The sequence below is a fragment of the Asparagus officinalis genome, chromosome 1, assembly GCF_001876935.1.
Source record: "Asparagus officinalis chromosome 1, Aspof.V1, whole genome shotgun sequence".
Taxonomy (NCBI): Eukaryota; Viridiplantae; Streptophyta; class Magnoliopsida; order Asparagales; family Asparagaceae; genus Asparagus; species Asparagus officinalis.
Genome location: NC_033794.1, coordinates 9,872,644 through 9,885,888, shown reverse-complemented (window position 1 = coordinate 9,885,888; position 13,245 = coordinate 9,872,644). Strand labels below are relative to the sequence as shown.

At 38.5% G+C, this 13,245-nt stretch overlaps 1 protein-coding gene across 1 annotated transcript in view; it reads right to left on the bottom strand.

Moving 5' to 3' along the window:
- Window positions 2,811–13,245, bottom strand: part of LOC109849013 (UDP-glucose:2-hydroxyflavanone C-glucosyltransferase-like) — a 16,185-nt gene continuing 5,750 nt past the window's right edge. The window contains 1 exon segment of the mRNA XM_020418783.1: window positions 2,811–3,022. Coding sequence (XP_020274372.1) covers window positions 2,902–3,022 — 121 coding nt within the window. The 3' untranslated portion in view covers window positions 2,811–2,901.

Here is a 13,245-nt window from a genome sequence, read left to right as displayed (position 1 = left end):
CTGAAGCTTTCAAAGAAGCTATCTGGCTTAGGAGCCTTATATCTGAAATTGGTTTTCTTGATAAAAATATGGTTGTATTTTCTGATAGTCAATCTGCTATTCAACTTTGCAAAAATCTTATTTTTCATGATAGAACTAAACATATTGATGTTAGATTTCATTACATTCGGGATATAGTTGAAAAGGGTATTGTCAAGTTGGAGAAAATTCCCTCAGAATTTAATCCTGCTGACATGGGTACTAAGTGTTTGCCTGCTGAAAAATTTATCTCGTGTCAAAGAATCTTGAATTTTGATTTTGGGTAATTTTCCTTTGCTTTGTGTGTTGCCTTTGTGGCCTATTAACTTGCTTTGTGCTTGTTAGTAGCTTTGTGATTTTTTCCCCTTTGAACTCGATGACCGTTTGGTAGAGTTCGGTCCTTTGTGGACTTGGTATGCTTGGTGATTTTACCCCCGATCTTTGTGATCTGAGTTTACTTAGTGTATTCTCTTCCATTGCTTGTATCTTCTTTGTGATTATACAGGTAATAATTTGGCGATGATGAGTCCTGCAGTTCCGTGTTTTTCCTCTGTGCACTACCTTGGGTCAAAGGTGGAGATTGTTGCTATTTGTTGGCCCAAAGCTTCTGGCCCGTTACCAAAAGGCTCATTTCCCTTGTGTTTATTTGATGTGCCCTAGCCTTTATCTGATGTGCCCTAGCCCCTCTATTTTCTTCTCCTACCCGATGGTTCTCACCTCCCAGTCTTCGTGATCTGATGGCCGCCGCTTGTGAGCTCCCATCCGTAGGTCGGCTCCCTCCTTCGTTTTCTTCCCTAGCTCCTCTCCCGTGTCGGCTGCCCCCTTCCATATATATGGGTAATGGGTTGGTAGTAGCTCGGGAGAGGGATGAAGAGGAAGAAGATCTGAGCTTGAGCTCTCCTCTGATTTGTGTGATCTCTCTCTTTCTATCAGCGGCGAGCTCTCCTTTTGGTCCTTGGTGGTGCACTAGAGAGGAGAACGAGGACTGGTTGAACAGGCTTCTGAGCCAAACAGCGACGTTGATTTACAACATGACTTACATGATTTTAGGATAGGCGCATGGATCCCTGTGAAGCTAAAATCATATGGAGCATAGTTTTTGTTCCACTTGTACCCTTAGTGACATTTGACTATTTTGTGAAAGTTTAGGAGCAGTGTTGCTATTTTGACTCCTCATCTATAGTCATGGTAGATCCGGACTAAAGGAAGGTAATCAGAAAAGAAGTTATTTTTAGATTGAATCAGCGGTAGTGCGAGAGGAAGAACACTAATGCCTCTACATTGATAATGAGTCTGCATTCGGAGCTTCACTTTTGAGAAAGTGTGGATCTTACCAAATAGTTACACATTAATTGAGTATGCTTCTCCTAAGAGGGATTAGAAGATATCTGGATTAGTGATGTAGTTATAGTTTGATCTGGGTATACGAGACTTTGTAAGTACTTTTCTTTCAAAGGGCTCAGTGTTTCTATGCTTGCTCTTTACAAAAGTTCATAGTATAAGAGCTCGCCACTTGCAGATAGTCTCTATGGTTGCATGACACAACAGTCGTATGAACCTTGTGATCAAATTTAGAGCATCGCAGCACACTTTTCAGTCGAGTGGGAGTATGATGAGATTTGGAGCGCTTTGTGGCTGTAATATTAAAACCATTTCATGTCACACCCCGAGCCCTTGGGCCCGTTGGCGCGTGCAAGCCGTGGGACCCACCGAGAGCAACTCGATGTCGGCTAAAGTCCACTGCCAAAATGCTAGCACTAGTTGTTCTTGTGCCTTGGGCTTTTCTCTATATAAACCACTAACATTTCTTCACACTAGTCCATGTGAGACTAAAGTGTGGGTGTCACATGTCATTCTTGTTATGGGAGTTGTGATAAGGTTAATGAGTTAGCGAGATCTGAAATTATCTGTATCTACAGTGATTTGGTAGCTAACGGAACGATCCTACCCTTGCTTGAAGTTCTCCCTATAAATAGGGGGTGTGCATTTCATATCTCATACACTTCTCCGAATACTCAAATTAGCAAGGGCTTAAGAGAATTGATTGGAAGTGGCCGTGTGGGCTTGTGAAATTACTCCCTATATACTTTGATTGAGAGAAAGTATGGAGTAACCAAGGGATAAATATTCCACTTGAGATCTCTAGGATATTAATCATATTTAGAACTTATATAATGCAACATAATAGAAATAAGAATTTCTCTCATATCATTTATTCTGGATATTTGGTATCTTCTTTACATACAGATTGCTCAATTCAGTGAATAAAATACTTACTTAGATTCATGAATGAAGGTGAAAGTAAGAAAAACCATCCTGTACATCAATGTATTGCAAACGCTGGGAAAATGTCCTTCTTAGTAACAAGCATTAAGAAAATGTCCTCTTGGAGAGACAAATTTAACTTTTTTTTGCCTCATGCAAGAATGCTGAAGGCGTAGCAAATACATCTTTTATTCAACACGGTTCATTTAATGAGAATCCTACAATCTGTCTCATGCTAAAACAAGTATGTTATTAGTGTCCATAATAGATTGTAGGATTTCTTTATTCCGTGGAAGCGAAGCTTTACACGATCAACTTACTAATGAACTCCTCTAACCCCCTGACACAACCCCCGTCACCACCACCACCACCACCACCACCACCAGCCAGCACAGCCGCCTCCTTCACTCTCCTCGCATCGCCTTCAACTCTCCATCCTCCATCATCTCCTCACTCTCCTCCCTATCTCTTCGCCTCTCACAACCCCGCCCTCGCGCCTCCCAACTCCACTCATCGATCCACATCCCCATCCCGCTCCCCCTCACCACCCCTGCGTTCACCCTCTGATCCCCATCCTCGGCCACGCCAGCACTCTCACCCCCGCCAGCGCCGCCTCTGTCACGCGAGTTCCATCCGCAGTGGCTGACGAAACCCCCCGACCGCTCGGTGATGGAGTATGTCTTCTTGTTCTACCCAACCGTTTATTATCATTCCCCTGTCCTTCACTCTCCTCACGGAGCTGTTTCAGGAAAAAAATCGCACGTGTTGCGAAATTAACATTTTATAACGAAGATTCCAGTATGTAAATTTCATCTGCTTTCTACATTCTCAGGAAAAGTTGGCAAAGTAAATCGAAATTTATGATAAATAATGCAAAGTATAAAGTTTAACGCGGGACCATCAGGTGCGACCAGGTAAAAACTGCTGCATAGCTATCCCCATGTTCCACTAATAAGAATTTAACGAAATAACCCAAAAGAGAATAAAAGACTACGAGAATAAAGACGTGCACAAAAGATCCGAATATAAACTGTGGTTACACAAATGTTAAAACAAAAAAACAATGTGTACGATTAAGACAGGCTCAACAGTATGATTTTTAGCATTCAATTGTGTATGGAACAAAAATACCTCTATTCAGATAGATATTGCTAATTACTCGAAAAGAAAAAGAACATGTTAACATTTAAGGACAAAAGAGTTCTATAGGATAATTTGATTTTTGTTAAATTTGTATTACATTTAGGTTTATTTTAGCAAGCGTTAGACATGCAAACAACCAAAATGTACCCAGTATTGTAGGCTGAACATATGATATAAATTTAATAGAAGATCAAACAAAATATAGACAAGTCTATCAAAATGAAGTGAGGTTGAAGCTTTTGAGGAGTAAAGTTGATAAACACGTAAAATATGCATTATCTTAGTGTGTTTCAAGCATGATTTACGGGTATTTAATGCATATTTCGTGTTTAGATCGAAGATACTGCTGTGGTTTGTGTTTCTATATGTAGGTATTGGCTCAAGATTAAAAGATTCGATGATCGTTGGAAGTTAAACAAGAGTTTGAAGCAACAACAAGATTTCGAATGCATGGTTTGAGAAGAAAATGGATGCACGAGTATGAAAAATTGGAATTTCGAAAAGTGGAATTTCGACGATGATGCAATCTGAATCCGGAAAAGCTCAAAAGCTAAAAGTTATAGATCTCTTTAACAGCTTTTCAATACAACTTGAATTACCTCATTCTGAGGTCGGACGCAAAAGTTATAGTTAAAATACCAAAGACTGTACAAACAAACACAAAATCAGCAAGATAGATTCCACCACATCCTGGTGTGGTGCGCACCATACTTGTGGCGTGAGCCTTATCTTTTTCAAAAAAAATTTGACACATATAAATAGATATTTTGGCTTGGGGTTTAGAGATCTTTTGTTATGTTCTCTTAGCCGTCAATTATCAACTATTTTAGAGTTCAAGTATTGAAGGAAGACACTAATTTCTTGTACAAGATTGGATTGTAAATTCTTATTTTAAAGCTTTCAATTGAAAGACGGGTTAATTATGATGTAGGACGCTTAATCTGAGTTGGAGTCTGTTTAGATTAGAAATATAGATTAGGAAATAAATTCAATTTTAGAGTCAAATTAGATTAGGAAACAAAATCAATTTTGATTCATGGTTTGTTTCCTCTATTATAAGGAGTCTTTTTATGATAGAATTTGACACTTTCTTTTTGTAATTCTAGTCTTACTAGGAGTCTTATTTGTTTATCTATTTAAAAAGAGTCATGTAATCACAAAGGAGAATAACTTTTCATCAATAAAATTTCTCTTTTTCAATATTTTCCTCGTGGATTCGAAGTTCTTCGTGGATTCGAAGATCGTTCTTAGTGGATTCTGAGGCTACTACTTCCGTGCTGCGTCAATTGGTATCAGAGCCTTGTTTCTCCGATCCGATGGCAGGTGATGAAGCCCCTATTTTTCGAACTGAGTTCGACGTGCTAAAGGCTGATGTTAATCAGATGAAGACTATCATGGAGCGACTAGCGGCAACAGTTGAGCGTCTGAACACGGCGAGAGTTTAAAATCGCGTTGATGATCGCCAACGACGTGATCTGACTTCACAAGATAAATTCTACAACGATGATCATAGAGGCTACCAAAGAAAGGAGAACTATGATGCTAGAGAATTAAAAATACCATCCTTCAATGAAAAGCTTTATGCTGATGATTTTCTTGATTGGATTGATAAAGTAGATAAGTATTTTGAGTATAATATAATCCCAGAAGATTGGAAAGTTAAATTAGTGGTCTACATGCTTAAAGAAAAAGCATCTGCATGGTGGGATGAAGTACTGATAAATCGATACCATCAAGGAAAGGATCAGGTTCGAACGTGGGCAAAGATGAAGAAATTATTGAGAGATCGTTTCTTACCTTCTAACTACAAGCAATGACAGGTGTCTCTAGTGGCAAACAACAAGACGCTCACCCCCGAAAAGGAAGATTTTGCCACCATCAAGATTCATCCTGAGGTTCCTGATGTTAATGATGATATGTTAATGAAGAAGAATATTCTACATGATATTGTGAATGATGTTACACATATTGATATTGTCCCGATGGAGAAGAAAGATAAAATAGAGAGTGAGAAAATTGATGGTATGTGTGCATTGCTTGGTGGAGAGCTTGAGATAAAGGAGATGAAAGAATTGTGTATGGAGTATGAGGAAGAAAATTATTTTTTTGAAGCAATAATCATCAATAATTTTAATAATGGTGAGATGATACCGTCAACACTAGAGTATGGGAAGCAACAAGGAAAATATTTGAAGGAGTTTTTCATGTCAGAGCCACATGCTGTCAGTTACATACACTTGTCATGGAAAAGATTCATACACAAGTACATGCTGTCAGTTACATACACTTGTCATGGAAAAGATTCATACACAAGTTTGATACAAAAGAAGTCCTAGCAGAGGAGGTAAAAGAACAAATGGAGAAATTTGATACAAAAGAAGTCCTAGCAGAGGAGGTAAAAGAACAAATGGAGAAAATCAATACTAAATACAAGGTGGATGCTGATCATTGCAAGAGAAGAAAATTATTTATCAATGAAACTACTATTCTAACAAATATAAGCTCGGGTCGAGCTTCTTTCAACAAGGGGTGACTGGTGTAGGACGCTTAATCTGAGTTAGAGTCTATTTTAGATTAGGAAATAAATTTAATTTTAGAGTCAAATTAGATTAGGAAACAAAATCAATTTTGATTCATGATTTGTTTCCTCTATTATAAGGAGTCTTTTTAGGATAGAATTTGACACTTTTTGTTTGTAATTCTAGTCTTACTAGGAGTCTTATTTGTTTATCTATTTAAAAAAAGTCATATAATCGCAAAGGAGAATAACATTTCATCAATAAAAATTTTCTTTTTCAATATTTTCTTCGTGGATTCGAAGATCGTTCTTCGTGGATTCAGAGAACACCCTTGGTGGATTCCGAGGTTATCACTTCCGCGCTACGTCAAATTATTTCCTCTCTTTTATTAATTTCTTCTTATGATTGATTAACATATTTATTTGATGTATTCTCTTATCCCAATCATGTGTGAGTAGATTCTTTGTCTAGGATTGGGAAAGAATCCAACTTTTTGGTGATTGATGATGAATTAATATAGGTTCTTGGTGAAAGTTTAAATCTTTAAACTTAATTTTTTATGTTTTAATTTTGTTGATTCACTTCATCACCGTTTTAGCAATCATAGATAATTAATTGAAGGACTGAAAGGTGAAGATTAATACCAGACCTCTAGAAATTAAGCAGGGAACTCGAGCCACGAAAGTAGGCTAGGTTCTTTGGGGATTTGATTAGGATTAACATAAAGCTTACTGGGTTTAATTTAAACTTGATTTCATGAAAGTAGGTTAATTGGGATTAATTAGACACGATCTTTAGCACTTAAAAAGGCTTTAGATTAATTTAGGCTAATTCACCCTTTCTAGTTTAAACCAACACTAAGAAAAAAATAATTTATCATTGAGCATCGAAGTTGTGGTGAAAACCTAATCCTAGCCCTTCATTATATTGAATTCCACCTGATTAGCTATTTATTTTATTTCTTTTAATTTTAATCTTTTCTAATTTACTCATTAGTTTAGCTAGTCGAATAACATGAAATTTGATAATTAACTCCTAGTCCCTGTGGGATCGACCCTGATAGCTACAACGAGTCTGTACACTTGCAGATTTTGCCTACTAAGTTTTTGGTACCGTTGCCGGGGACTATGGTGTTAATATTGAGTGCTTATGTTATTAAGCTAGACTGGATTTTTTATATTCTCTTCGCTACTCACTTTCTTTTATGCAAGGGCGTCAAACAGAAGTACGCAACGAAAACAGTCCTGAACTATCGGTGACTCCTGCAGAGATAATAAGGTATATAAGGGAGCAAAGGAACACAGAACAAGCTACAATGTGTGATCAGAATCAGCTTCTTAAGGATTTCGTTGCCCCAAATGCTCAAGGCACGCATTCAAGTATTACAAGGCCCACTGTTGAAGCTAATAATTTTGAGCTCAAATGCTCAAGGCACGCATTCAAGTATTACAAGGCCCACTGTTGAAGCTAATAATTTTGAGCTAAAACCATCACTGCTCTCAACAAGTATTACAAGGCCCACTGTTGAAGCTAATAATTTTGAGCTAAAACCATCACTGCTCTCAATGGTTCGGCAAAATCAGTTTGGAGGAGGTGCTACTGAAGACCTGAATCTCCACCTGTCGATTTTCTTGAAGTATTACGACACTTTGAAGCTTAATGGAGTGACCAATGATGCTATTCGACTCAGACTATTTCCGTTCTCTTCAAAAGACAATGCTAGGGCTTGGTTGCACTCATTGCCTACTGGGTCCATCACCAATTGGGATCAGTTGTCCAGGATGTTTTTGCAAAGTATTTTCCCCCAAGTAAAATAACATAGATGAGAAACCAGATCACAAGCTTTGTACAGAAGGAAGGAGAGTCACTCTATGAAGCTTGGGAACACTACAAGGAATTATTAAGGATGTGTCCTCACCATGGACTGAAGAAGTGCTTAATTGTTCACACCTTCTACAACGGGCTCACTTACAATACTCGGATGACTATTGATGCTACAACAGGAGAAGCTTTGATGAACAAAATAATAGATGAGGCATACACTCTCATTGAAGACATGGCTCAAAATCGCTATCAATGGGTGAACGAGTGGGCTCAAACATCAAAAGGAGGAAAGTATGAAATAAATGCTTTAGATCATATATCCTCAAAAGTTGATGCTTTGTTTAAAAAAGTTGAAAACTTGAGTATTAATTCTGTGGCGTCTACTTCAATTGCTTGCGAGATATGTGGTTATGTGGGTCATTCTGCACTTGAATGTCAATTAGGAAACCCCCCATCCCTTAATACTTCTGGTAATGAACATATTAACTATGTTAATAACTTTAATCAGAAGAGAGACCCTTTCTCCAACACTTATAATCCGGGGTGGAGGAATCATCCTAATTTTTCTTATAGAAACCCACCTGAAAATCACATGCCCGCATCTAATTTTGCTCCTCCTGGTTTTCGTGCTCCTCAATCCAATCTCCCTTCTCAAAGGTCGCATCTAATTTTGCTCCTCCTGGTTTTCGTGCTCCTCAATCCAATCTCCCTTCTCAAAGGTCTAATTTGGAAAATATGATGGAGAAGTTTGTGACGACTCAATCGAGATTGAATGAAGAGTTTAAGCAACAACAACAAACCACGAATGAGGTAGTAAACCAATTGGCCTCTAAGATGGATTCCCTAGCTACACATAACAAGATGTTGGAGACACAAATCATCCAGTTAGCACAAAATGCTAGTTCTTCCTTTAGGCCTTCGGGCATGCTACCTGGACAACCCAAGACGAATCCCAGGAGTCATGTGAATGCTATAACCCTTAGGAGTGGAAAACAATATGAGGGGCCTAAGGTGAAAGAAAATGATGGGGTAGATGGTCGTCATGAAGAAAAAAATAAAAAGGTGATAAATGTGGATAATGAGGCCCAAACGCAGGAAGAAGAAAAAGTTGAGGAATACATGTCTCCAGCTCCTTACAAGCCTCCAGAAAAAGGTGATAGATGTGGATAATAAGGCTAAGTTAGAAAAGCAGTTCGAAATTTTTTGGAGATTTTGAAAAAGTTGCACATCAATGTCCCGTTCACTGAAGCTATTTCTCAAATGCCTTCCTATGCTAAGTTCTTGAAAGAGATCATATCTAATAAAAGAAAGTTAGAAGAATATGAGACTGTGGCCCTTACTGAGGAGTGTAGTGCTATCATCCAAAATAAGTTGCCTCCAAAGCTTAAGGATCTAGATTCATTTTCTATTCCTTGTGTTATTAGTAATATCTCTATTAACCGTGCTTTGTGTGATTTAGGTGCAAGCGTAAGTTTGATACCAATGTCTATCTGTAAGAAGCTTGGTATAGGTGATTTAAAACCAACCACGATATCACTCCAACTGGAGGATCGATCGGTAAAATATTCGGTAGGTATACTTGAAGATGTACCTATCTAGGTCGGTAAGTTCTTTATCGCGGTTGATTTCGTTATTTTGGAAATAGAAGGAGATTCTAACATTCCAATTATATTAGGAAGACCCTTCCTTGCTACTGCAGGTGCTATAATCGATGTTTAAAATTGAAGGCTCTCCCTAAATGTTGGAGGGGAATAGTAAAATTTGATTTAAGCAATGCTATGAAACTCCATCTAACTGATAAAGTTTGTTATAGGGTCGACGTGATTGACAAATGTAAACATGAGCAACTTGCAAACCATTACTCAGCTGATCCACTTGAGAAGTGTTTGGTAAGCGAATGTTCAATAAATGATTAAGACCCCGAGGTAGCCGCGTATGCTCAATCTTTAGAATCAACATCAACTGCTCTATTTCGGAATGCAAAATTTGAAAGTCTGAAGTTAGACCCAAAAGGTTCTACTTGTGAAGATGATAAAGCACCAAAGGTAGAATTAAAACCTCTCCCTTCCTCTTTAAGGTATGAATTTCTTGGCCCTAACTCCACTTATCCTGTGACTGTGAATGCATGTCTGAATGAAAATGAAACTAATAAGTTGCTTAGAACACTTAGGGTGCATCGTAAGGTCATAGGATACACAATAGATGATATTAAAGAAATCAACCCATCGATTTGCATGCATATAATTCTCTTGGAAGATGATCATAAACCTTCTATAGAGCACCAACGTAGATTAAATCCTAACATGAAGAAAGTGGTTAAAAAAGATGTACTTAAGCTACTAGATGTTGGGGTAATCTATCCTATTTCTAATAGTAAATGTGTTAGCCCGGTCCATGTGGTTCCTAAAAAAGGGGGTGTGACCGTAGTCAAGAATGCGAATAATGAACTTATTCCTACTAGGACGGTTACGGGTTGGAGGATATGTATTGATTATAGAAAGTTGAACAAGGCAACTCGGAAAGATTATTTTCCACTTCCCATTATAAATCAGATGTTGCAAAGGTTGGCAAGGCATTCTTATTTTTGTTATTTAGATGGCTATTCGGGATTTTTCCAAATCCTTATTCATCCTAGTGACCAGGACAAGATCACTTTTACCTATCCATATGAGACCTTTGCTTATAGGCGCATGACTTTCGGTCTTTGTAATACCCCCGCCACTTTTTAACGATGTATGATGGCTATTTTCTCTGATTTTATAGTAGACATTATGGACATGTTTATGGATGACTTCTCCGTGTATTGGACTATTTTTTATGGTTGTTTAGCTAACTTGTCTCAAGTTTTACAGCGTTGCGAAAAAGTTAATTTAGTCCTAAACTGGGAGAAATGCCACTTTATGGTAATGGATGGAATAGTTCTAGGACACAAGGTGTCCGAGCGTGGAATTTAAGTTGATTGGGCAAAAGTGAAAATCATTAAAAAATTACCGTCACCATCGTCGGTTAGAGGAGTAAGAAGTTTCTTGGGACATGCCGGTTTCTATCAGCGTTTCATCAAAGACTTTTCAAAAATTACAAAACCCTTAACTAAACTTCTTCTTAAAAATGTTCCCTATGATTTCACTGATGAATGTCTTGATGCTTTTCGTAGGTTGAAGGAAGCATTGATAACAACTCCTATTATGCAACCGCCGGATTGGTACTCCCATTTGAAGTCATGACTGATGCAAGTGATTACCCGGTTGGTGCTGTGTTGGGTCAAAGAAAGGAAAAAATAATTCATGCAATTTATTATGCTAGTCACACTCTTGATGAGGCCCAAGTTAACTATGCTACCACTGAAAAGGAGTTATTAGCAGTTGTCTTCGCCTTTGACAAGTTCAGATCTTACTTAGTAGGGTCCAAAGTCATCGTTTATACCGACCACTCCGCCATCAAATATCTTTTGAGCAAACAAGATGCCAAGCCTAGGTTGATTCGATGGATACTACTTTTACAAGAGTTTTACCTAGAGATAAAGGACAAGAAAGGGACGAAAAATTTGGTGGCAGACCATTTGTCGAGGATGAGGCAAGAATCACATGATAGAGAGGATGATGAACTACCGATCGATGACTCCTTCCCAGATGATCAGTTGTTAGCCATTGAAAGATTGGATGCACAATGGTATGCAGACTTCGTTAACTACCTAGTGTGTGGAGTTTTGCCTTCGGATCTGAGCTATCCACAGAAAAAGTAGTTCTTTGCTAACTTAAAGTATTATTTTTGGGATGAACCGTTTCTGTACAAACGGTGTGTTGATGGGATGTTTAGAAGGTGTGTTCCTGAAGATGAGGTTACAAGTATTCTCCATCATTACCATTCATCTTCTTACGAGGGACATGCAAGCACTTCAAAGACAGCTGTAAAAGTTCTACAATTAGGTTTCTATTGGCCGAGTCTTTTCCGAGATGCAAATCAGTTTGTGACATCTTGTGATAGCTGTCAGAGGACCAGGAACATTTCGAAGCGACATGAGATGCCTTTACACTCCATCTTGAAAATTAAGGTCTTTGACGTGTGGGGCATAGATTTCATGAGACCGTTTCCACCATCGTGTAACAACAAGTTCATCTTAGTGGCGATGGACTACGTCTCCAAGTGCGTAGAAGCGATAACATCCCCCACCAACGATGCTAAAGTGGTTCTAAAACTATTCAAGAACGTTATTTTTCCAAGGTTTGGGGTGCCACGGACGGTAATCAGTGATGGCAGTTCACACTTCATAGAAAAAAAATTTGAAACTCTCTTAAGACAATATGGGGTCACTCATAAGGTTGCCACGCCATACCATCCTCAAACTAGTGATCAAGTGGAGGTTTCGAATTGTGAAATTAAGAGTATTTTGGAGAAAACAGTTAACTGTTCAAGAAAAGATTAGTCTATGAAACTTCCGAATGCCTTATGGGCCGATCGAACTGCCTACAAAACACCCATAGGTATGACATCGTTCAAGTTGGTATATGGCAAATCGTGTCATCTCCCAGTTGAGTTAGAACGCAAGGCGTATTGGGCTATCAAGCTGCTCAATTTTGATATGAAGACCGCAAGTGAGAAAAGAAAGCTTGAACTTCATAAGCTAGATGAGCTACGATTAGATTCCTATGAGAATACCCGCATTTATAAAGAAAGGACTAAACGATGACACGATAAGAATATCCTTCGAAGAGAGTTTAATCAAGGAGATATGGTGCTACTTTTCAACTTTCGTTTGAAGCTTTTTTCGGGCAAGCTCAAGTCTAGGTGGTCTGAACATTTTCAAGTCTGTGAGGTCTTTCCTAGTGGAGTTGTTGAAGTTTGGAGCGAAATAACGGAATCTTTCAAGGTGAATGGGTAACGATTGAAACACTACATTGGAGGTGAACAAAACAAGAAAGGGGTTACTTATACCCTTTTCGACCCCCCTTCGTCAGACAATTGAGCGAAAAAGGGGTCGAGCTCATGACCATAAATGAGCGCTTCTTGGGAGGCAACCCAAGTTTTTATCCATTCTCGTTCTTTTATTTTATCTTATTTTATTTCATTTTATTTTATTTTTATTATTTTTAGGCAATTGGATCGACACAAATTTAACTTATAATACCTTCGATCATGCAATTGCGAAGAAAGGAAGACATGGCATCGACTAAAAAAACTGCAGAGAAAGGAGTTAAAAAGGGATGGCAGACTCTACCACACCCAGGGGTGGTGTCCGCCACACCCATGGTTCGCTACAGAGAAAGCTGGACACCAAATGACAGACCCTACCACACCCAGGGGTGGTGTCCGCCACACCCATAGTTCGCTGCAGAGAAAGGTAAACACCAAATTTCAGACCCTACCACACCAGGGTGTGTCATACGCCACACCCGTGGCTTGCTAAAAAAAGAGTGAGAAAGAAAATCCCTCCCCTCTTGAACCAAACCCTTTTTTTTCTTTTCTCTGTTTCTCTTTG